The sequence below is a fragment of the Platalea leucorodia genome (genome assembly GCF_965183815.1).
Source record: "Platalea leucorodia genome assembly, chromosome: 5".
Taxonomy (NCBI): domain Eukaryota; kingdom Metazoa; phylum Chordata; class Aves; order Pelecaniformes; family Threskiornithidae; genus Platalea; species Platalea leucorodia.
In genome coordinates this window covers 51,882,520-51,908,127 of record NC_138827.1, presented here as the reverse complement: position 1 = coordinate 51,908,127, position 25,608 = coordinate 51,882,520, and the positions used below count along the sequence as shown (strand labels likewise).

The 25,608-nt window shown below is 41.5% G+C and overlaps 1 protein-coding gene across 1 annotated transcript in view; it reads left to right on the top strand.

Annotated features, from left to right (window-relative positions):
• RASAL2 (RAS protein activator like 2) overlaps nt 1-25,608 on the top strand; it is a gene marked incomplete at its 5' end in the record, with an annotated part of 188,534 nt that overhangs the window by 132,921 nt on the left and 30,005 nt on the right. Inside the window, 3 exons of the mRNA XM_082311672.1 lie at nt 13,235-13,344; nt 23,409-23,562; nt 25,112-25,210. Of these exons, the coding sequence (XP_082167798.1) occupies nt 13,235-13,344; nt 23,409-23,562; nt 25,112-25,210 (363 nt within the window). The remainder of the gene's footprint in view (nt 1-13,234; nt 13,345-23,408; nt 23,563-25,111; nt 25,211-25,608) is intronic.

Here is a 25,608-nt window from a genome sequence, read left to right as displayed (position 1 = left end):
GAAAAAAAAAAAAAAAGACTATTTAGTTAATATTTCGAGTTGACCAAGAGGGATTGCTATCAACTGTCATGCATTATCAATGAGATTTCTGGTAGATCTGTAACTTGCTTACTTTCACTGGCTTCATCTAAAGTTGCAGATAGTGAAAATTCAGTGTTAATGTGGGCAGCGACCTATATAAATACTTTCGAAGTTGCTGCCAGGGATTGCATTACATATTCAATTTTGACTAGGAAAAAAGTTCCTTTAGGTTGGTGATAGCATGTTATTTTTCCCTCATGCCAGTGAAGTACATAAAAAATTGAAATGTCTTTATAGTTTACTCGGAAGCTGATGAAGTTTCTGCAGGTGTGTTAATTGCTCTTTAGTTCTTCAGTTCTTGTCGTGAGTTCGGTTGGCTGTGAATCTGCATGAGACTTTTTCAGCTAGAGTCCAGATTTTCTTGCTTGTGTCACTCTTTGGTCAGTGTATCCAGTAGCACAAAGGCCTTTCTATTATTAGACTGAGGGCAAATGCTTCAAGTTAAAATGAGGTGCTCGGTAGTTTTTTTAACAGTATTTGTTGGTGTTTTAAAATATGTAACTTGAATATTGCAAATATTTTCATACCCCTCTTTATTTTTGGCAAGTAATCTGCCTCCTTTAAAACCTGACGAAAAACAGCAGAAGAATTACCTAGTGAACGTTGGGGTTTTTTGTATATTCTCTATGGACATGAGTACCATTTCTGTACCGTGGTGTATATGTTCTTGCTTTGCTTTAGATAGCACTCATCCCTTTTAAGCACACTTTCTAGCTCACTTTAGATCCAAATGTGTGTGAAACGTGGTTTTTGATTAAATCCTACATTATGACATTTTAAAAATAAAATTAAAAAACAGCCAAGGATTTAATGAGAGCTACTTAAATTATAAAAGGATTAAGGTTGGTCAGAGTCTATAGGATAGATGGTGTTTAAAGCAACCTGAAAACTCATGATTTATTGGAATTGAAAAAGGGACCAAGGAGGCAGTGAATATACTGGGTATCCATACTTGGTCCCTTTTCAGAGTCGTAGAATAAGATAGATTGGAAGGGACATCTAGAAGTCTCTGATCTATCCCCGTCTTCAAATCTGGACCAACTTACATCAGGTTGCTCAGGGTGTTCTCCAGTCAGGTACTGAAAACCTCCAAGGATGCAGACTGCATGGCCTTGCTGGACAACCTGTTCTGATGTTTGACTATCCTCATTGTGAAGAATATTTCTTTTGTAAAGGCTTTCTTGTCAGAACAGAACTTGAACTTCTAATGTCTATTGAAAGACCATGAATCACATTTTCCTCTAGTTCAAAAAATATCTGAAGTAGCAGTTAAAGCAGAACATATTGCTTAGCCTTGAGAAGAGAAAGCTCAGAGGGGATTCTTCGCAATGTGTATATATACCTGATGGAAGGGAATAAAGGCGACAGAGCCAGGCTCTGTGGACAAGAGGCAGTGAGCACAATTTGAAATATAAGAAATTCCGTTTAAACATAAGAAAAACCTTTTTTCACTGTGAGGGTGATCAAACACTTGAAGAGGTTGCCTGGAGAGGTTGTGGAGTCTCCATTCTTGGAGATACATTCAAAAGCAGACCGGCCACACAGTCCTAAGCATCTTGCTCTAGTTTACCCTGCTTTGAGTGGGGGGGTTGGACCAGACAATCTCCAGAGGTGCCCTCCCACCTCAGCTGTTCTGTGATTCTATGAACTATCCTCTGTCACTTCAGTGACCTGTTTTCTGGGTGGTACTTGGGGAAAAAAGGGTCTTGGTCTAGTTGCATGTGAAGTTGTCACAAGAATATCCTGTTATTTCAAGTTCTGAGATTTTTATGCTGAGCCCATGGTCTACACAGTTCGAGGAGGATTTCTGAACTCTGGGAGCCTTCAAAAGTCCTAGCTGTTCTCATCTTCATTTGTAAGAAATTCTCTGTCGTAATTGTCTTCATCTATAATTGCCCTAGCCTTTAGATGTATACATGCCTTGTTGTAGTCTTTGTCTAACAACTGCAAGCTACATATCAGAAGTGTTTGATTACTATCAGTATTATTTATTTTATATGCCTCCTTTTTTCTGTGTTCCTCATTTTTGTACATTTTTTAAAACGTTGATCCTATCTTTCAAGTAATGTTTTAATGTTTCTCTAATTCTTCTCTAATCGTTCTCTAATGCTTCTTAGCTCTTTCTCCCTTTCAAAACAAGAACCTTGCAGAATGTTTCTCATTTCCCCAGCAGTGTATTGGGCTTTTAGGACTCTGGCAAATAGGCTCAAGAAGCAGTACATGGCTGCCTTTCTTGGGCATAAACCAGAAAAAAAAAAAAAAAAAAAAAAAAAAAAAAAAAAAAGAAGCTATTTGTGCCACGTGTAGCTGGTATTATGCTTCTTTGTCTGCCTGGCCACCTGTATACCCAGGAGCATAATGCACCCTCCTGTCTTTCTCATAGGGACAAGGCTTCTGGCTTTGTAGGTTTTGCTCTGAATAACCCATTTGTATGCTGTTACTCCTTAGCAGGTTGCGGTGCAGGTGGGGGCTGAGATCACCCTGTTTTAAAACATGCCAACTTCTGATCTGTTTAAAAGAGCAAGCTGCAATTAGAAGTCAGATTGCTTAAGAATACAGATGAGCTCAAGCCAAAACTACTGAAATAAAATACCCTGTTAACTTTGTGGATTGGCACACATCTAATAGGTGGATGATAAGATGGGGAGGAATCATCTTTCTTCCTTTGATTTATATTAAGAATTTCCCAGCTCTCAGAAGTAGGTAAGATGACTTGGAAGTCTCAGATCAGTGGGCTGAGAAGAGCTTCAAATGAAGGATGTAAGGGGTGCCTATAATGGCTTTAAATTTGTGTGTGCGTGAGGTCATCATTATTTGACAGGGCTTTATTGTACATATAAAGGAGATTAATAATAAGAGAACTTGCATTTTTGTTTTTCCAAACATTGACACCTACAGTATAGCTTGGAGGGCCCTAGGCAGCTGCAGTGTAGTGCTGTCTCAGTTATTCTTTCCGTGGACCTGACTCTGTGCCATACCTCTTCTACTCACTGCTTGGATTTCTAACAGAAAGCAGCTTAAGGCAGGGGACAGCTTAACCTTCTTCCATACTGATGGAAAATTATGCTGAGACTTTCATAATAAGTTGCTTTTACAGCTTTTTAAGTTTGCCTCTCAGAAGAGCTATTTAAAAGCTGTCTTCTCAATAGGACAGTGGCTTCCAGCATGTTCTGTGCAGGTCTTTTTCCTTTCAAACGCCAGGCAGTGGTACTCACTCAGAACAAGGCATCTGTTTTTTTAATACTGCTAATTGGCGTTTGTTTAGCATCTGGAATTTTGATTCATAACAGCATAATGGCCTTTAAGCGAACATTTCCTTGACGAGACATTTTTCAAGTAGTCTCTTCACTGGCAGTGGTCAATGAGGGACTTATTTCAAGGGGCTGACATGTAAAGTTCAGGAAATTTGCCTTCCTACCTCCTGCATGTGCACTGGAGGGAAAAACATATGTTTAATTTAGTATTGTGTGAAAAGTAGAATTTCAGTAGTTATAAACATACTCTTTCTCAGGACTAACCGCTACATGGACCAGCATGTAGAACGTGTTTGTTCTGGTTATCTCCCACCAAGGGGGATAAAATGGATTCTGCTGATGCCTTGCACAGCAGAAGGCATACATACAGACATAAGAGCTCTTGGTGCTTGTCCTTTCTTTTTCTTCCCCATTTCCCCAAATATTGTTGTCTGCGGTTAAAACATTAGTCTCCATCTAGGTTCAGTTGTGTTACTTGCCGTTTGACAATTTCCAAGCGTATCTGGGTGGAATATTGAGAGAGAATGCAAGGGCACGAAAGGTAGGAAAATTGAGATGAGGAAGCGTGTGTCTTCTTACATATAGACAGATGTGTGCTGTTTATAGATACGCATATATAGGAAAAGTCATATTTTTAATAATGAATATTATTTGACTGAACAAATAGGAAGCAGACGGAACTGGCTAGAAGTAGGCATCGTGACGCATAGGTGGGCGAGAAACCAGCTTTTTGCCTTCCCACACACACCATGTCCTGGCAGAGTGTCTCAGTCTCAGTGCATCCCGTTCCCTACTGTTGCACTGTTGAACCCCGGTAGCACTGCGGCAACCTACCATATTCTCTCATTGCTCTGCCATTGGAATTGAGGGACCAGGGTAAATATGATTTATTATCCAAATCTTTAGACCTCCTGCAGTGGCATAGTAGAGAGGAATTGCTAAACCGCTCTTCAGACTTGCACTGCGCTCTCCAATTTTTGTTTCTTTGGGGTAGGGTTGTTAGTGAGTTGTTATTACAAATAATATATGATTCATCCGTGTCTGCTGGCTATTAGAAAAAAAAGACGAGAAAGAGGCAAAGAAACAAGTGCAAATGAGATAGGAAAGCCAGAACACAATCTTTGAAGTAAATAAAATTATTTTTTTAGGAACCCTGTGTGAATATGACGGGAAGACTGATACTTACAGATTGCCTTCCTTGGTTTGTTTCTAGTCGAGAGTATAATTGGATCTATAGAAATACTGTCTGCCTCTTTGCTCTTTAAGAGTACTGCTAAATGGAACAGAAGACGATGCAGCCAGCCTAAGTGAAGGTCAAAGCTTGATGAGATCTCGCGGCTGCCCAGCCTCATCTTTTATGCAGTCAGCAAGATTGTTGCTTCTCCAGAGCACTGCTCTGCTATCGTCATGCTGCCAGGTTAGGACAAGTCTAATCTTTTCTGGCCATGTGACCTGACAGCATACAAGCACATATTTTTAATTCTGCATCAGCGCCAATGCAGAGATGGAATTGTTGATTTACATTAATGTGAGGCATCATGGCATCCTTCGTGAAAAACTGTCTGTGCTCAAATCTGTCCTCCCTATTGTAAGATTAGCATTTTTCCTTCCACTTTCCACTCTTTTCTTACTGTAACACGTTTGTTTGAATCTGCTTTCATTTTTTATCATTTGCCTGTGATGTGATGGCTTTGGTATGCTGCCTATTATTCCGTGGATTTTGTGTCAGAAGGTATAAATGGGCAATTGGCTATCTCCAGGATGCTCACCAAGTTCTCATCTGTGTTTTTATTCTGGGGTAATACTGTTCATAGACTCTATAACCTTCACAATATCTTTCTGCCAAAGCGGATTTGTTCACTGCATCGAACTTTAATGTTGAGTCAGATGATGGGTATATCCAGTCTGTGACACCGTCTGGTGGACCTCAGCAGCAGGAACATTTTTCTCATGTTTGGTGTAAACTTGACTTTATCTAATTCCCCTGCAATTAATGTAGGGGAACTATGAACGTATATAGCTTTAAACACTGGTCACATTCCAGTCGTCCTTGGTTTAATAGTATTTAAATGTGTACCGACTCATTCTATTCTTCACTTCCAAATCATGGCTTAGTCAAGTTATGCAGAGTTTAATTAATGCATCCTCTGCAAATCAGTCCTTCTGGCCCTTTTATCACTTTTCTTGCTCTTCTGTTTTTAATTCCCTTCAATTGATTCTCCAAGTTCTGGTACTAAAGTTCACAGGAATGTGTGTTATCAGTTTCTAATTGCTCACAACCCTTTGTGTTATTTCTCTGTCCTCCCTGGCCCTCGCTTCACCTCCTAATTTAATATAGCTCAGTGTAATTAATGTGCTGTTTAACTTTTCTTCCAGATCATTACAAAGATGTTAAACAGAAGCAGTCATGCCACTATCCCCACCACATCCCGTTGGACCCTTTCTTCTACCTTGATACCTTATCATTTGTCGTAATTACTCTTTTTAGACATTCCTGCAGCCAGTTCTCAGGTTTGTGTTACTAGCTTTGACAAAGTTCATTTCCATTAATTTTTCTAATTAGTATGTATGTTGTATTATCAAAAGGTATTCTGAAATGTTGGGCTGCTTACTGGCTGTGTGCCAGGGGACTAAAGAGCCAGGGTCACAAAAATTATTGCCTCCTTCCTGACCTGAGGGAGAGACAAAAATGCGGGCACTTGAATCGTAGTGAGGTAGGCTCGAGGCCGTCGCTTCCCCACGTACTTCACCGGCTGCAGCTGATGTATTGACAAACTGTTGTTTGATTAAACACTCTGATAGACTCAGGTGACCTGTTTCTTAGAATATTTATTGTTTATCACCATTGTTTTGTCATTCTCTAGACAGACTTCTGACCTTTATTCCTTAATTCCTGCATACGGGCTTTTAAGGATGCTCTTTTCTTACGCTAGTGCCTGACGTGGACAGCTCCCACGAAGGCAGCCGGGCTCGGCAGCCGGGCTCTGCTCCCAGTCACATCCATGCTGAACACCTTGCTGAACTGGGATCTGAAAAGCTGATGTAGCTCTCCCCAGCTATCTGGTAGCTCTTGTTCCTTCATGAATTTTTTAGTATGATTCCCAGTGACTTGGAAATTTGATTCTTTTAGTAATTTTGACTGGTATCACGGAGAGTACATGCAATCTTACGATACATTTTATTAGTAGATGTATTATCAGTGTATCCCTGTTGTGGTATCCTCTCCATTTCCTTGGTTTTCTTATTACTGTTCTTAAACTTGTTCATCCTATTCTGCATCCCTCCTGTGGCTGTAGACAATTTTTCATTGGAAGGTTGAAATTGTTATCTGGCCAAATCTGCAGTGTTGTCCCATCAGGGGAAAAATATCTTCCTGATCCTTGCTGTTGATCAGCTTGTGTCCTGAAGCATGATAATTGCTCACTCTTGTTATTTTTAAACCTGACTAATGCAGCTACATATGTTATTCTTCCTTATATAAACACATAATCCTTTTTTAATCTTGCTGAAAAAATTTGGCTGTGTAATATCTTGTGGTAGAGAATTCTACAGGCTGATTTATAGATAGCATTAGAAAAGGTCTCCTGACAATCAGTTAAATGTGCTGCCTCTCATGTTAAATTGCCCCTTGGTTTTCTTATGTAACAGGGTGCACAGGGAGCTTAGTTAATTTCCATTCTATTTGTTTTATACATCTATAATCCCTTCTTGCTTTTGTTTCTAAAATAAATAGTCGGGTCTTTAAAACATATCATTTGTAAATCCCCCTCTTGTCTGCCTTTAATCAGTTTATACTTCTGGAGTTTAGTTTTGTTCTAGTTTTCTTGCTGAGACGAGAAGATTGGAAGAGAGTGGTGCATTAGTGTGAAAGCTGTGGCAGATTTACATAATACCACTTTACTTTTATTGTGCTTTATCCTTTGTTTATACATTCAAACATGTTTTTTATTGTTCTCTGCCTGTGCACAAACCACCTCTTCAGTGATATAGTGCCAGGCTTTTTGGATGAGTTGATGGTGGAATTTGACTGTTGCAAGTCACTGTCTTGTTCTTTAAATTACCACCAAGGTGTACGTATAGTTGGTTTAATCTGCTTTGCTACTGTGTGAGTGGCTGAGAGCCTTTTCAAAGGTAGTCACTGCTAATATTTTAATAATGAGCGTTACTGGGCTCATAAGCAAACTTCTCCAACTCCTTGCTAGTTATATTGGGGTTTTGTTGTTCTACCTGGGATAGTAAACTTCACCATGTTTTCTCCTAATCCCTGGTATATCCTGCTAGTTGTATCTTTCCATTTTATGACCTGGCTATCTTCCCCTGCTTCTTTGCTTCCCACAGCTTTACAACGTTACTGGCACAGGAGGGCATTTTCACTTGGCTACAATTTTTTTTTTTTCTTGATAGCTACTTGTGAGCAACTTAAGAAATAAAATGCTTTGTGTACTAACAACACACAGTAGTTGGGAGGCAGTTCTGCTGTCGTCCATACTCACTTGAGTGTTATCTTTGTACCCGTCCAATCCTTCCCCTCAGAGAAAACAAGTCTCATTGCTCTGTAAATGAAGTTACCCACCTGCTGTTATTAATAATGCATTAGTGCTTCTCATTGAGAATTATAGATGTTCAAGATGTGTTGCAAGCTTCCAAAATGCAATGTGTTTGTCCCCAGAAATACCTAATGTAGATAACGGTGCTGCAAACCACAGCACTGTGTATAAGATGAACCTTTATTGTGACCCATTTTACCCTGGTTTTTGTGCTTTGAAACTTCCACTAATACCGTTGCATTTTATCAATAGATAGTTCATATTATAGTTATATATAGTTTATTAGTTAATGGCCGAATTAACCTTTCACTTTAAAAACAGCAAAGACAATCATTATTTATTATGCATGGTCTGTTCTCTCCAAAGTGAAGGATCAGTGCATCTATGGGGAGCAATAGCTAGAGTTGAGTAGTTCACACCTGGACTGTCTTTGAACTTGTTGGGCCGTTCACGTGCTGCTCTACTGAGATTAAGGACAGACAGACAATTGTCGTCTTTGGCACGGATTGAGCATTTCCCAAAGCCAAAGCTGCCCTGAACAACCATCCCCGAGTTTAAAATACTTGGGGGTCAGAATTTCTGTACCTTCCCAGGGCAGCTATGGAAGGAAGTTACAAAAGCCTACTGAATTTATCGCTTCTCCTGTGGCGATTTCTTCTTGGCAGGGTGAGAGAGATGAGTTGCTTAACTTCCAAATAAGATGAATAGAATTCTCAGTGGGATTGAATTATTTTTAGATGTTGTATCGTTGGGATTTCTTACCCCAGTGTTTGATGCTTTTGGCTGAGATGATGAACCTGCTCTGAACCTATTCCACATGCCTGATGGAGTGCACGCTTGTACTCTCTCTCTGCCCCCGTCTCTCTGTTCCATCCCTGCACCCCCAAACCTGTGGTTCTGAGGGGATTTTGTACTGAGCTTTGTTCCATTAGGTGCGGGCCATCAAATCTGTCTCTTGAGGGCTTAAGGCACAATTACAGTTATTCTACAGTTATTCTCTCACTGGGCTCCTCTTAAAATACTGTGTTTACACAGTACTGATCTTTTCAAATTGCATCCTAGCTAATTTATCCTACCAAATATTTTGTACTTTTTTACTAAGAACATAGTCTTATAATTTCTGGCAGTTTGAGTAATAAGTTTACATCTTTTTGTCTGAGGGTGTTTGTGTAAGCAGTAAAATTCCCACTGTTTTTAAAAATGTTCCATGATGGTGCTTACAGCTCAGACACTTTCTTACGTTTAGGTATAAGAACCAAACAGCAGTGTATTTTGTGTTGAAGTAAGTATTTAAGAGAAATACCTAGGCAATAAGAAAAGAAGTAAGAGTGGGGTTTGTCTTTTTAATGGTACAAGCTACAGTTATTAGCATTACCATTAGCATTAGCATCAGGGATTTCTTCCCTAAGGAAAAAAACTTTCAGTTAGATGGTATTGTTGCAGATAGCAGTTTATTTTTCATCACTACATCTTTTTTATACCTACATTCAGTATTTAAAAGTATTTCCTTTGGCAAATGGAAGTCAAAAAGCTCTGCTCAGTTCTGGCATGAGTGCATTTTTCATGCTGCTCCCAGATTGTCCATCTGTAAGCACTGGCCCTGCATGAACTGCCAGCAAGGTGCAGAGAGCAAATATTGCAAATGTTTTCAAGTCTTTTGAGGATGACCAATAGGTACACTCTTTGAATAATTTTTATCCTCAAGTATGTTCTTACCCTAATTTTTTTTTTTTTTTTATAGTCAACTCTGGATAGCCTTATTCAACCCCAGATAGCATACTTACTTCATTAGGGAATAGACTATGTTCAATTAAAGCAAGAACATGTTTCACTAATGTTAAAGCAATGCCAATTTAAAATTGTGCATGCACACAAAAATTAATATTCACGGTCCCTCTCTGAGTGGGATTTGGAATAATTCAATATAAATACTTTTGAAACCCTGCTGAATTGGGTCAGCTTTGTCTTATTTGCCCTTAAGGAGAGAAAAACATGTTATTTTGTGTTTGCAATTTGAGTAGCCTGAGAAGTACTGGAATGAAGCCAGGGTCCACCAGATCTGAATCCCTGTAGTTGGGTTTGTTACCTTTTATGCTGAGAGGTCAGAATATATGAAAGTGCCTTTGAAAGTGCTATATATCCTCTACTTGAATTCCAGCAATAGCCCCAAGAGAAGCCCAAGAGCATATATTGATTACAGGTTTTTTTCAAAGGCATTTTTTCAATACCAGGACGAAGAAAAGTGCAGGAACATGGGTAGAGTTTGAGTGGCACACACAGCTAAAAACACTTCTTCCCTTTTGCCAGTACCTTTTCCCCCAGCACGCTATGTAGATTTGGTGGGGGGGTTGCAGTATCTAGATATCAGGCCTTTTCTTTTCTACTTCATTTCCTATTTCAGGAGAATATAGCAGCTCTCACCCCTGAGGAACTTGCTGGCTGGCAAGCCTCAGAAATTGAAGGGCGGCCTTAAGTGTAGCACTCCCTTCCGATGCAGAAAACAGATTCCCTCTTCCTTTGTCCCCTGCAGCACCATCCCACAGGACATCCCAATTTCTTTGTGCTGCCTGTGGACAGGTGCATGTCAGGCACTGGTGTGTGTGAGCAGGTTGTTTCCTACACAAGTGTTTGGGAGAGGACGATCTGCATGTGCTGGAAAGATCCTACAGCCAGCATCAGGTACGGACAGGCTTTCAGTAATATATCACCATCCAAATCTCAGTGGAAGAGTGGAGACAGGCCATCTTGCTGTATTTGCTGAAAATGTCATGAGTGCGGGCCTGAGGAACTGTGGATTTGGTGGGCATCTTTTTACACTTGACAACTGAGCAGGACTCACTTTGTCTTTCATCAGAAGAAGCAGAGTGAGAACAAGCATGAGAAGAGAGAGAACCCACCTACAGCTGTGAACGGAGAAGGGAATTGTGCAGTTTTGAGAAGGGTTAGGATACAGGAGTGAATTGTGTGGAAGAAGAGGCACCAACTGCACATAAAGGGACCGAGAATAACAGAATGAGGAAAGGTAGAGGGGGGTTGAAGGGTGTGCTTGTTTAAAGGGAAGAGGATACATTTTGTTTCAAAAGGAGCACTGAAAGTAGGGGAAGATAAAGGCAAATATGAGACTGAAAAATTGGTTTAGAGATGCTTGCAGTGTATGTCTTGAACCTGACCAAATGCGGGCTTTGCTGTTTGGAAGCAGCTTCTTTTCCAACAATTAACCTGACATTCACTGATGAGAATAGGGTGATAGCCCTTTCCTTTGAATACTGTAGAATCATAGAGCAGCCCCGGTTGGAAGGGACCTCGAAAGATCACCTAGTCCAGCCTTTTGTGGGAAAGGGAGCCTAGATTATATTCTGTAGCACCCTGTCCAATTGTAGATAAACCTCATTTTCTTCCTGAAGAGGTGAAAGGGATGGGAGATATTTCAGACTAAAAGATTACAGATAAAGTCGTCTTTTGTTGTGATGGCCTAATTCTTATGAGTCTGAGAGATGATCAAGTCTCATACTTCAGCCTGCCTGAGTCACCTGGAGCCAATAAAACACTCTTGCTTTGTTGATGTTCTGCATAGGAAGGAACAGGAGACCTTGTTTGTCTCCAGTTTGCTGATTTCGGTATTACAGGAGGCAGCTGTGGGCAACATCTGTCACCTGTCCTAAACGCAGCTTGTGGAGGCTTGCCTTGCGAATGTGTTCATAATAAGCTGTACTTGACTTATATCCTAGCAAAACACAGAGGATGGGAGAGAGGGCTGGCCCTAGCTGGCTATCACTGTCCCTAGACCTTTGCTAAAGTAAGGCTGTAGATCTGCTGGTGGAATCCACGCCAAAAAAAGATTCACTTTGAGCAAATTCTACCAGCCTATAAGCAGTCTATAATGTTCCTAACAAATGTGGTTTCACTCACATGGTAAATCTCCCGACAGCAATGCACCGGGTACAGTGGTTGTATGCAGCTGTTCTGTGAAGGAGCAGAACAGATTCGGCCAGTAAAATGTTGCTTAATCCTATTGGATTAAGAACCTCTGTATTTGCTTTGATCGTGCCAAAGAATGTATGTGCATATGTGTCTGCAAGTCCTGGAAATATTTTGACACAATATGGTTTATTTAAAATGCATGTTATGCTCAAAGTAATTTAAAGGGCTATAGGAAAAAATCAAACGCGCAGGCGTTGTAATGTTTCTGTGATTTCCCCACACGTACAGATGCACACACCCCTTTGTATTTCAGTGGTCAGATGTACTTGTGTTACACTACTGGTAATACAGCAGTAGCTCTTGATGATGTCTACAAGGAGAGGACTATAAGGAGAGGCTGAGGGCTTGTTTATCTGGGAAAGAAAAGCCTAAGGGGTGATATAAGGCAGCCTACTGCAATGGAGAGGGGAATTGCAAAGATGATGGAGCCAAACTTTTCCCCATAGTGGCAGATGCTATAATGAGGCAGCAGCTGCAGATTGCTGCTTGGGAGGTTTATGTTGAACACAAGGAAGATTTTTCTCACTGGAAGGGTAATGCCGCACTGGACTGAGTTGCCCAGTGGTGGTAAAATCTCCATCACCAGAGGTTTTCAAGACTTAGCTAGACAAAGTCAGAGTTACGCAGGCCTAGTGTTGGCAGTACACCCACATCGAGCAGGCGGCAGGCTAGATGATCCCCAGAGGCTCCCTCCAACTAACCTGTCTTTGGTCTGCGATTGTTTGGTGAACAATTGTAGTTCAGAAGGCAGATTACTTGAAGGTTTAGTATTTTTAGATCACAGGTAGATATTTTGAGTTGAATTTTGCTTCAAAGCAATACCAGGACTGGTATCTGAAGTCACTAGTATGTGAAATCTTTTGAAGTTTTCAATTCTGGCTAGTGAGACTATTGAAATTATAAATTATTGTAAGACATACCTGCTATATCTAAATTAAAAAGGACAACCTGGGTGCAACTGTGGGTGCAGTGGAAGCCCATAATAAAAGACATCTTGTACTCTTGATCTGACCAAGAATTAAAAACATGGCATGTAAAGGGGAGGTAGGAACGAATACTGATATCTAAGACTACTCCTTATTAAATGGTAATTGTGGGGTTTTGGGTCTCTTTTATAATAATTGGAATTCATTGAAGTGCACCTGTAATGTGAGTAATGATAATTATTGCAATTTGAAGCTATCGGATACTGGAACTGTCATTGACAATCTAGCCCTGCCTTTCTTCCTGCTCAGAGGAATCCCAATACAGCACGTTCTGTAATCGTCGGCAGCAGGAATCATTGCTGAGTTTGGACTCACTGACAGTGCATTGATTGCTTTATTACTGGCATGAGTTTCCTTGTTTCACTTCTGCAACTTCTCATTTTAGGGCTTCTTCAGTAAACGTCTGAAAGGGTCCATCAAGAGGACAAAGAGTCAGTCAAAGCTGGACAGGAACACAAGTTTCCGTCTCCCATCTCTCCGCAATGCTGATGACAGGTAAGGTTTGATGCAACTCCCAAATCAATCTCTCCTCATCCAGAGGCACTTCGCAAAATCTACGTGGAGCATGCATATGCACTCACAGAATGAGAGCAAAGAAGGGGATTGTTAAAATGGCAGATGGGTGGGGTTTGGGCTGACTCTAGTATGTTAGAAGTTATTTGGTATACGGTCTACTGCTGACACAGGGCTGAAAACTTTTGCTGCTCTTAACAGCTGATGAAAAGTTCAGGATAAGTACATGGACTCAAATACCTTTTTCTGCACCTGTTTCAAATAAGCTGCAGACTTTAAATTTCATGATACAAAACCATTGGATTGATCAGCTTTAGAGAAACTTGCCTTGATGCATGCAATACTTACCTTCAGATCGGTGCAGTGGCCAATATGAAGGATTATGCTGGCGCAAGCAGATCAGTTGAGCTAGCACTGGCAAAGCACAGAGATGTACAGTGCAGTTCAGGCACATTAAGAATCCTTGCCAATATAAGTCGATTGTATAGTTACTGCAGCGTTACTACAATGAACAGACGGTCTGTTTTTCAGAACACTGGAAAACTCAGTAACTTCTGACCATCTTAGTGCTCCATTTGGTATATTCTTGCTTGTTTAGTTTCTGGCTGGCAATTCAGGCTGGGAGCAGATTGTAGGTGAGGCAAGCAAAAGCTCATACATGCGTTTTTTCCTAGCTATTTGTAAAGTCTCTTGGTTGTTGTCATTAAACATTACTCTGTGTTACATTCCACTGTAGCCCAGCAGGAGAACTAGACCGAGTGAAAAATATGTTGCCCTGTACTTAAGGCCACGGCAGGCTTCTGTGATTTTCCATTGTTTAGTGCATTTTCCCTTCTCCTTTAGCTGAGTTGAATTCATTAGTTGTATCTGTCATGCTGTGCTGCTTCAATCAATGATGCTATCTTCTCCATCTGAAAAGCAGCATCATAAAATCAGGGAGATAGCAAGGCTTTGGATGTTAGAGGTCTTGTTAACTTCAGGAGTTACAGAAAAGACTGCCGCTTACCAAATATGACTAACGATGTGGATGATGTTGCTCCTATAGTCATAGTAATGTCCACCCAGTCTGTTTTGAGTCAAGTTTTTTTATGAATCCCTATTTTCAGGGAGTTGCAACATGGCTATAAAAAGCAACTCGGTGAGCATAAGCATGTTAAATAATGCCACCATGTGATAAAGTACCTGTTATTTTTACTGTTGTTTGTAACCATCTTTGTAAGTTTTGTAACGCAAAGATCTCTTTGCCATAAATAATGTATTTGTCTTTCCTTAACTTGGTACTCATGGTCAATGTGGACTGATGATACTTCCTTGTGCAGTGTAAAGGTAATGCTGTTGTTCTGGGAAAGCCAATAAATTTAGCTATAATTAATCCCTACAACTTTGGTTTAAGACACGATATTACACACAGCAAAGCCGCCTTCTCTTTAAAACCAGATCCCCCTCTACTCCCTGCCAGTGTGGGCATGAATTGTCAACTAGGCCTGAATGAAACGTGGATTTTCTCTGGTTGCTTGCAAAGCATAAAATCCAATGCATGCGGTGATGGCATTAAGCATAACCAATCTATTCTGTCAGTCCAAGTCTCCTTGGAATGGATTTAAAAAGGAGGGTCCAGGAGCAAATGAACTGAGAAGTTCCAGGGGCAGAGTCCATGTAGATGTTTGGGGGACAGAGCCCTGGCAAGCCAATGATGTGCAGGATGTTAGACAGGGACAAGCCGGTGGTTGCTCTTTACTTTTGATCTGGTCACCCTCCTTCTTTGGCCTGCTACACTAGCCTTATAGCAATGCATCTTGCATCTGTAGGGCAGGAGATGGGACAGTGTTTGGGGGGGTTTGTGACTTGATACGGTCGCTTGCTACTAATGGAAGATAGCATTTTTGATAACTAGTCCATGTGATCTTCCTCCTTTCAGAGGTATGTATGCTTAAGTGAACAGAGGGCACAGTTTGGAGGCAAGGGAGATCATATAGCCAAGCTATGTGGAAAGTAAGCTGAGCTGAAGTTTATTTGGAGATAAATCTTTGCACAAATGAGTATTGCTGTTCAAAAGCATGAGCCTCACCTCAAGCTGGTTGAAGATGTGTGCTGTAGGTGAGGGTCACAAATTGCCGATACGCCTTCTTTCCAAAAAGAACCTAACAGCACTGCTCAACCTTGTAGTTACCTTCCGTTGGAAAGGTTGAAGGTTTAATGGAGTTCTCTTTGCATTTGCGGTCTTATCAGACAGTGCACCAATTGAATATACCAACTTTGAAAGTTTATGGTTAGAGACATTATTTTCTAATGGTGTTTTATAAAGAAAACCATAAAGGAAATTCAGTTCCACTGTAAAGTGAAACTTGCCAATAATTTCTCCCTTCCCTCCCATATGTTTCACTCTGTATCTAAGGGTGCCTGAAAAATGCAATTGGTGGGTAGAAAAGCAGGAAAAACAACTTGGAAGCCATGTGGGAATGAAGCACTGAAGATGAGGAACAGATTAGTATACTGGGAGGAGATGGGCTGGAGGAAAGAGGAGGCTAAAAACATTCATTTGTGTTTAGAATTATGCTGTTGTTTGGGATTTTTCCAATGGGACAAATCAGAGACAACTGTTTCTGTGTGAAAGAAGATAACACATAGCAGCTGACTCTTAATTCATGGGAGGGAATTGCCATTCTCTCACCTTCTGCTCTCCCTGCTTTCTGTATAAGTCTCAATCTGTTGCAGTAAAAACTTTCCTGTCCTACCCCGGTGAGTCAGCCCTTTCCCATTTTAAGTAGGTGATGCTGGGTGATGTCATGGTGTTATACAGGTTTTCAGGGCCAGGCTGACTGATAGCATCTACCTTTTCTTGCTCTGACAAATACAAGAGCCCTGCCTTCAAAGAAAGTATCATATGGCTTTATAAATTAAAACCCTGCAAGGATTAGAAGGAAATAGAGGCTGCTGTCATGTTGCTTTTCTCATGCTTTTGAGGTGTTTGGGTCCTGTTAAGAAACAGGAGATGTTTATAGATAAATACCTATAAAAGTCTGGAGTAAGGAAGATCAGCTATCCTGGTACACGTCGAAATTTGGGATACTGTAACACTGCATGGCATTCCAGATGGTGACAGAGGATGGATGCTGTCTGTTCAGAGCTGATTTAAAATAGAAAGGATTCAGGAATGCTGTAGGAAGGAGTGATGGAGATAAGTTGCAGATTTTTTTCGTAATCAGATTTTCTGTTTCAGCAGAAAGCAATTGGCCAACCTACTTTTTCTGGCTTTTAAACTTCGTTTCAGTGTGACTGGGTTAGTGGATGGGGAGAGGAGAGAGCTGCAGTGCCCCTCCAGAAACCAGCCCACCGTGGGTCAGCATCCAGGCGTCCTGTATGAATCCACAACCTCTCAGTCCGTACCACTTCTGTTATTCCAGGTTCAGGTTGTTTGCTGGGCAGTCTGTTTTACTTGAAAACTCATGGTTTGTCTTCACAAGGCACTCACGTTAAGAACGCTTAGAGTCTGCTTGGTTGTGACCCACGCCAGATGTGAATGAAGCTCTTCAGACATGTGGCCAGTACGGCATCTCACCAGGTTATCAACAGCTCTCGCCATGAGGCTATCTGGCACCATGTTACCGTATCATCTTTCACAGCTTTTCTAGCCTGTTTCCCACTGCATTCTTTGAGCACTTCAACCCACACATTTGTCTCTAACATTTTCTCAGTGTCAGTAATAGATAAAACATGTAAAAAAGCATGAGAAAAGACTTAAGGAAAACAACATTTGAAAGGAGAGACCAAATTAATATTTTCAGTTTGCGGCCAGGAATTTGAGAGTATTTCCAAGTGGATCAACAGTGCTCGCCTCAGTTTTGTTTATGGTGAGGGAGCGAAGACGGTTGAGACTGGCTGCATATGGTCTCAGCGACTGCAATAAAGCTCTGCAGACAGCTGGGAGGGTTTTGCCCTGTTGGGATTTACTGCCACGTGGGAATCCTCCTGCTTTACTAAAAGTCATTTTATGGCATTATCAGATAGTCGTAGTCGAGCGCAGGATCCGTTGTCTGCTTGCTCAGAATGGGCTCCGGCAGGTTGCAGGGAAGCGGGTAGCCATGGCTCTGGGGTTCATGGTGAAACGGTATCGCTGCTCAAACGACAGCTTTTTCTACTTTCGGTAAGTTCTCGCTCCTCCCTCCTGGTTTCTTTGCAGTATGAAACTAGCATAGAGCATATAAATAATAGAAGCAGATCTTGCAGTGTTTTTCGTATTCATTCATTCTAATTTAATCACGGTTTTCAAAAAAAGGTGGGTGATTTTTATCCTGATTTAGACGTAAGGATAAAAATCTGTGTTACACAATGCGTTATTAAGGCTTGACTCACTCAGAGCTCGTATTCATTCAGCCTGTCTGTTTCTATCTGCATACTGGAGTATGGGGAAAGGGGAGGAGTGGTTTGTTTCCGGAGAGGTGTCTCACTCCTGGTCTGGTGAGCATATTTCTTTCAAACATTTTTTTCGATCTTCATGCAGCTGTTTTGTTTTTCAGTGAAAATTGAACGAGATCTCAATGTTAAGCCTATTGTCACAAACCTTCACCTTTGGGCTAGACTGCTCCGTCCCGTCTGCAGGCTCACTTGACCCCTTTATAAAAACATACTTCTTAATGGCTGATGCTTTTCTGCAAGCCCAGGCTCCTCTACATAGCATTCACCTATAAATCGCTTAGCAGTAAAATGAAACTGAATTGGTTAAGCATCTCTGGTCCAGCAAAACAAAAGAATTTGAAACGTTAATAGCAGAGACCACAGTTAGAGTAAGGAAAACGCTACCACTGTGAAATTCAGCAGCCTGTTCAGCTGCACCGTCTGAGGTGTCTGTTAGACAAGCTGTGATCTGTAGGGAAAGCAGACAGTCAGGGAAGGGATTTGCAAATGCAGGATTCAAACCACGAGGCTTTGGGTAGGACCTTGCAAGAAAAGACCAGAATCTCAATGGAAGGCTAAAGCAATACGCTCAGAAAAAGGCAGCGTTTAATTGCAGCTGAGTAGAACTTGCATCTAAATAAGTTTCCCTAAGTTTCTGATTTTAAAAAAAATACTAATAATGAAACTGGTTAGACTTGTAGAATTGTTGACCAAGTAATAGGATGTTCTGCTAATTGGTAGTTGGAAACCGAAGCGGGGTGTGGTGCCTACAAAATGAACACTTGGACGGGGAAACCTGATGCTGCAGCACTGGTAGAGCGCACCTGTATTGCAGATGATGTTGCCAACGTTAGGGTCCAGTTCAGCAGGGCTGGGATTTCGAATAGCAGCGCTGAGCAGAAAGTTCACTGCATTACAGTCCAAGCTCTCTCCTGTGACTTTGCGAGTGGCTAAGTATTGAATTCAACTTTCTGATCTCGGGGAGTGTCTCTAAACGCACAGGTATTGTGCTGGAATTATTTGAAGCATGCAGATGTACCATTTCGAGTAAGACCAGTGGAGACGTGGCTTTAGCCGGGTACTTGGGCTGAACAAAAAACTCTTTTCAGAATTCTTTGCCTTCACACCAGTTTGGTAATGGAAACAGATTATGGGATTCTGTTCCTTGGTACTTCATTTCTATACATTTATTTTTTGTCTTTTGGATTATTGATGTCCACCGGCTTGTTTTCCAAGCAATCTAGTGCTCTCCTTGGTAAGCTCAGTAATTGAAGGTCTTTTGTGCTTTGTAGGTTGGCTTTTAAATAGGTCAAAATCAGCAGGAGAGCTTCATAGCCAGAGCAATTAGGATTTTAACCCTTTATTCTACATGCCCTATAGACAGTAGAATATAATATAAGTCGACTAATAGGCTGCTGTGTGCCACGGGCAGCCACTGAAAGCCAGAGGTTTCTAGTTCCCGGCTTACAACTGAGATCTTCCTGTAGTGGAAAATTACTGAATTATGGTGTGCCAGGAGAGAGGGTCAGCTTGGGGCTGGGCCAGCAAGATGGTGTTGTTGAAGAGATCTTTTTCAGTAGCAGTCGCATGCTGCTGCCAGGTCAGTGGTTTGGGGCATTGGCTGGGCTCTGATTTAGAAGGCAATTACACAGCTCTGAAGACCAGTACTCCAAAGCATGTGAAAAGAGGTGAGAAGTTTAAAATGTTCCTGACCTGCTCCTCCTCCACCTGCTTTTCCTATTGGAAAGAAATTATGGAGAATACCTGTGTAAGAATTATTTGGTGCTGTTGATAACTATTTGCTCTGAACTGGTTATGTTGTTCCTTTGCAATCTTTTTGTTGCGTGCAGTAGCAGATAGAGCAGCAGAAAAAAAGTTGATCATCGGAGGTTAATTGTAATTTAAAACAGGATTTGTGTTGTTAATGGGGCTGTTTAACAGAAACAGATCTGTACAAACAACCCTTCCCCCACCTTTTGCTTGTGCGATCTTCCTGTTTACAGTAATCTGTTCTCTGGGATTACCTCTCTCTTAACAGAGACTCTAAGCAATCCTCCTTTTACCAGTAGCTTCCTACCTGATACAGGAAAGACCCTGTTACTCCAGCCCCTTTGCTGGACATGGGGAAGTAAGTTAGTGGCATCTGTGCAAAAGGGAAGCCAGAAAGCAATTTTCTTTCATTGTTACTTTACAGCTTCAGAATATCAGATGAGGCTTTAAAGCAGCAGAGAACTATTATTTCTGTATTATTATTGCCTACATTGATTGGGATGCTGCTGATTTAGGCACAAGTCAATGATTTGCTTTGCAGATCTATCGATAGATGAAATATATACCATGGTGCTTACAAATGCATGTACTTTTGTTTGTAAATGCATGTGGTTGCATCTAACCAACAACTTTACAACATTGCTGTGGTGTTTATGGAAGATAAAGTGCTAATTCTAAGCCACTTAATGAGTTTACTGAGCTGTTTTAAATATGGTAACTTCAAGGGATTGCTCGAGCAGATAGACGTTCCTCTGCCCCAACAAAACTAACCATGCTCCACCTGATCTGCAACAAAACAAAACATTCAAAGCAGACTAGTTAGAAGAGCCATGAAGCAGAATAGATGCTACCAGAAGATTTAACTTGCGAGATGGGATGTGGAGGCATGGACTACAGTTGCTGCGTGTACCTGCCTTTGCCCTCGCCCTCTCCCCAAAGGCTGTTCGGAGGCATTCGTGGAAGGTGCCTCACGCTCTCCCACTGTCTTTAGCTGTCCTGGTCTCACTAAACTCGTTGCAGGAGAGGAAGAGGAGAGGCTTCTTTCTTTCTGGAAAGGTCACCTTTGCCACCTCTGCGGAGCGGCCGCCCCGCGCCTGCTGCCTCTCCCGGCTGCCGGCCCCTCCTGATCTCCTTACAGGAGGCCGTGCCATGGCAACACGCCCCCGGGAGCATCCTCCTGTCACCCGTGGGGCCGGGTGGGAGCACAGCCGACGAGGAGAGAGATTTCTTTACCAGTGCGGCTGTGACTTTTCTTCTTGCCCCAGCGTATCTGCCTGGCATGATGCTCGTCTGAAATTTGTAACCTAAGGCTTGAGGAAGAACCCCTCCTGGATTTTTGTGCCTTTCTTCCTCTCCCGGCAGGACTTACTGTCTGAGATGTAGCCCAGAGAACGAAGTTTGAAAGGAAGGGCTGTGACATGTGGCACCGCTATGATTTGGGGATGCACTGCTAAGTGGCTGTACAATTGTTTCATGTAGGTGTGCTTGATTTGTCTTACTCCAAGTGCAGCCTCCGCTTAACTGGCATTTGTAAAATCTCTTTTTCTTTCTCCTTTATTTGGTAATTATTTTTCTTTCCCTTCTTTTCCCCCTCTTCATGACCACTCCATGCTTTCCTTCGCTGACAAGGAGCTAAGGCGGGAGTTGGCTGTAGGCTCTCAGCCAGCTCCCCTGCATCATGCACCAAAGTACTTTGTTAGGACTGGAATTGCTGAGAGTTTGGGATGGGGACAGAAGCCAAATGACCTCAGCAGTGCTTTCTTGAGAGGAGAAATTAGAGAGGATTTTGCAGAGATGATATTAAAGTGGTGTATTGTGGTGTGTTTATTTTAGACTTGCCCTACCTTAACTGCAGCAAGTGTTCAATTATACATGGCTGAGGTTTTAGGTTTGCGTTGGTACAGCTGCTGCTGTAACCTGTTATAACAAAGCATGCACAGCGCAGCCAACGCATTTGTACCAATGCTGCTGTTTTGCATTTGAAATCTCTGTCTTTGTAATATCCCTCTGATGAAAGGTTTTTGCTGCCTGCGCTTAGGTCATTCAATATATTAAATGGGAACAAAGTTCTCCCTTACTGTTTAATAAATCTTATCGTACATGAATCTACTAGAATACCTTCAGGATTTCATTTTGTACAAAAGAGCAGTCAGATGAACTCTGCTTGTTGCTTTACATGTATCCTTTGTGATACCCAAGTTTTGTTGAGCAGCCTTAGCAGTACTGAAGACGCCTTTGCCAAATGTTTGTTTATTTTTTTTTTCCTTTCTGTTCCCCCATAGGATTGCTCAAGGGTAGGAGGAATTTGATTTTGCTAAGGTTACAAAATATGAGGATTTTTTTGTATAAGATATATGAGGGAAGCATATAAAAAAACTATACTTATTTTTCAAAATTAAGGAAGCTGTTAGAGGTAGCTGTGCTTTTCACTCCTCCATAAATACATTCTTTAAACATTTTCCATTTGATACTGTGCCTTGATACTGGGAATTGAATACAAGAGGAACTACTGTGAGGATAAACACAGGTGAGAAGGCATCATTTCAGAGCATTGCTTTTCTCTGAGTAATGTATAGACAACTGATGCCTTTCTGTTTTCACATCCATTGTTTGTGCTTAGTCACACGTGCTGGATGTGCAGCCATATTCATGGATCACTGAACAGGCATAGCGACCAGCACGAGCTTCAATATCTTAACAAAATCTAGACCTGCCAGGTAAACAGCTCCTTTTCTGCTAAGCGGGGACTCTGTGCTCTTCCTCCTTGTTGGGCATCTATGAAAGCTTTGACTGAGTTCCAGCTAGAGGAAAACTTAAGGTGTGTGTGCATATAGTGTTTACCTTTTGAAGCAGAAATGCTAGTTGTGCCTAAAGTATCATATGACTTTATTGCAGAAGCTTGTAGTCCAGGTGTCAGTTTGGAGTTAGAAGATGCGCAGGTAAAGCCATTGTCACCTATAAATTGAGCACATTTTACAGTGCTGTTTGGCAGCAGAACTCCCTACTATGTACGAATGTTGCATTAAATTGAATTGGGAGAATACAGAAAGTGTTAGAGCACATTTTATAACGTTGCTGTTGGTTGCAAAAAGCTACAGCATAGTGGAGGGATATGTCTTTGAGAAGTATTCGGGAACTGGTGGGGCAAAGAGAAGACTGCCTTGATAAAAAGGTGCTATGGATTTCGGATATGCCAGCTCTGGTAGAGCTCAGGGATTTATAGGCCAGTCAACTGAAAAAGACAAGCGGTATGTGTCAGTGAGGGGAAGTTAAAAGAGAATGGAGGTATCAAAAAAATGGGAAACTGTTAAAACTGGAAGAAGCAGCTAAAGAAAAAAATGCAAAATTTAAATGTAGGTAACTGGCTTGAGCATTGTGAACTAGGAAATAATTTGCATATTTGGCTTTAGTGTAAAGGCTTTGCATGTTAAGAAAAATCAAGTGTATTGCGGGGGGATCATCTGCTCTAATGAGAGTAGCTATCATTCTGCATTGGTTTAGAGATTGAGAGATTGGTGTGCTTTTTGCTGTTAATACACAACATTTATCTAGTAATCAAGATAGTAGTAAGTATTTTCAGTAATACATCCAAACCTATCTGTGGGGTTTCTTTAAATTTCGGCAGTTAAGTTCTGAACTTTTTGGTTTACTGTTCTTTCACTGATGGCTCAGCACAATGGGCTTCCTGGGCTTGTGTAGGTGGATATTTCTTTAGGAGTCTGGGATTACTGGCCTCATGTTATTTTCATAATGCCTACAGACTAATTATAGAAGTTGTTCTGAATAAACACCAACAAGTTGCAGCTTTCTCTGGGATCTTGCCAACTCTTTTGGTAATAGTGAGAAAAATAATGTTTCCTTTCCCACTTCTTCTCCTGCAGATCACGTGGATTGCCAAAACTGAAGGAGTCCCGTTCCCATGAGTCTTTACTGAGCCCAGGCAGCGCTGTGGAGGCCCTGGATCTTGGGTCAGAAGAAAAAGTCTTTGTCAAACCACTTCACAGCAGTATCCTTGGACAAGACTTCTGCTTTGAGGTAAAGAACGCTCTCCAAACACGCAGCCGATTATATGCTGTCTGAACCCTTGCAGTACGCTGTTCTGTGACTTTGTAATTGGAGAACAGATCAGCAGCCACTGCTATCCTGAGGTTTGGGTGGGGGCTGTCTAACCAGCATGAGATTTTGAAGTCCTTGAGGCTAATGGCATCAATCACTCAGTGAAGAGAAATCTTTTTCAATTACCACGTCTTCTAATTGAAAAATCTCTTTAATTTGATAAATATCTAAGCATTTGTAGTTTGCATGCAAATTTATGGCTGAAACATACTATTGTTCATAAGCTGTGTATTCATCCTCTCCAAATTCATCTAAAATTAAATTTAGAAAATATGCTGCAACTGAGAAATGTGATTTCCAGTCAGGGCCCCCTTCCATTCACTCAGCCCGTTTGCCCGTTGCTAAAGGAGAAGCTTCAGTAATTGTGGACGTGTCCATTGCACCATGGAGCGGGATGCAAAGATCCTCCTGCTGTTTCAGCACAGGCTGCAGCACAGCACCGCGTGGCTCCCAGCTTTGCTTCAGACGCAGGCTGACTGTGTGAGCACAGTCCTTACCTTGCAGGACCAACAGCGTATTCGTGTGTGCTATTTGGATGCATCTTAAGTCCATCGTAATCTGTTGTGGCAGGGGTGGGTGACAGTCTGTCTTCAGCAGGATTAGTCAGATGTGTCTAAACTTCTGGAACAAAGATCTGTTTACAACCTGGAAAACTGCTCAGGCAGAAAACCAGCGTATCAGGCCCTTCTCCCTCGGGATGTATCCAGGAACTGTTCCTGTTCGCGTCAGTCTCATTCTTCTGGTTGGAAGCACTTTCCAGCTTGCTTAGGTTTGGGGAGTTGAGTGAAAAAACTGGCAGCAACTTAGCTCTGAGGCTCTTGCCTCAAACTGCTTTTTAATTGTGTGCACAAATGAATGGAAAGAGTAAATGAAGCTTGTCAGGCCACGTAAAAGTGAAAGAAACCAAGGTGGTTCCCTCCTGCGTGAAAGCAGAGTTGTATATGGCTGGATTAGAGCACAACTCCTTTGGTTTGATTTAGACTGTTGCTGTATATATGGACCCTTGGAAATATTTTGTATTTACTGAAGAAACCATTTCCAGTGTGTTTTGCCTTATATTAATACATTGTTAGTTCTGTCTGTCTTTACGCTGTTAGTAACCAAATCATCTGCCTCTGGGACTTAACAGGGAAAGCTGCAAGCATTTAATAGCGATGGATCAATTAACAAGTGTTTAAGAAAAATAAATTAACTGGTTGATTAAAGCCTTGTTTAAAAGTCTTTAAGAAAGCCTCTGGAGCTCCTCATGTGTTTCCTTAGTTTTATATTAATTTGAACGGACTTTTTTTTCTCTCTACATTTTGTGGGCCTTTTAACCTCTCTTCCTTCTAGGCTCTCACATTGTTTTCCTGCCTTTTTCAAATTTACTTTGTTGCTCAAGCATTGCTTATCTTTTTCCTTGCTTTTTGCAGCCTCTTACATGTCTCCTAGGCTTGTCTGAACTCAGCCTGTCATTTATATGTTCCAGGTAACCTACTCCAGCGGCAGTAAATGCTTCAGCTGTTCCTCTGCAGCAGAGAGGGACAAGTGGATGGAAAACCTACGCAGAACAGTGCAGCCGAATAAGGTAATAGAAACTGTGGAAATAAGATTACTGGGGGAATGGAGGTGGTATGATTGGATTTTAGTCCAGTGTACCAGGGCTTCCCGCAGATGCATGCGCAATTAATTTATTCTGGGGAGAAGTCCGCTTATCAGTGTATCAAAAGCTGCTGTGTACAATTCCAGTGAGTGCAGTAGGTCAAACCTTTAATGAATAAATACACGTCGGCCTGCTTCCTGATCCCTGCCCCAGTGCCTGCTTATGATGTTTCAGACTGGATTTCTGATACAATGAACCTCAGCAGGATGGGACATGGCTTCATACGTTTCATGTTTTACTGTGGGGCCACAATTGGGGGGGGGAACACAAAAAACAAACAAACAAACAAAAACAAAACCAAAAAAACACAAAAGGAGTTTGAG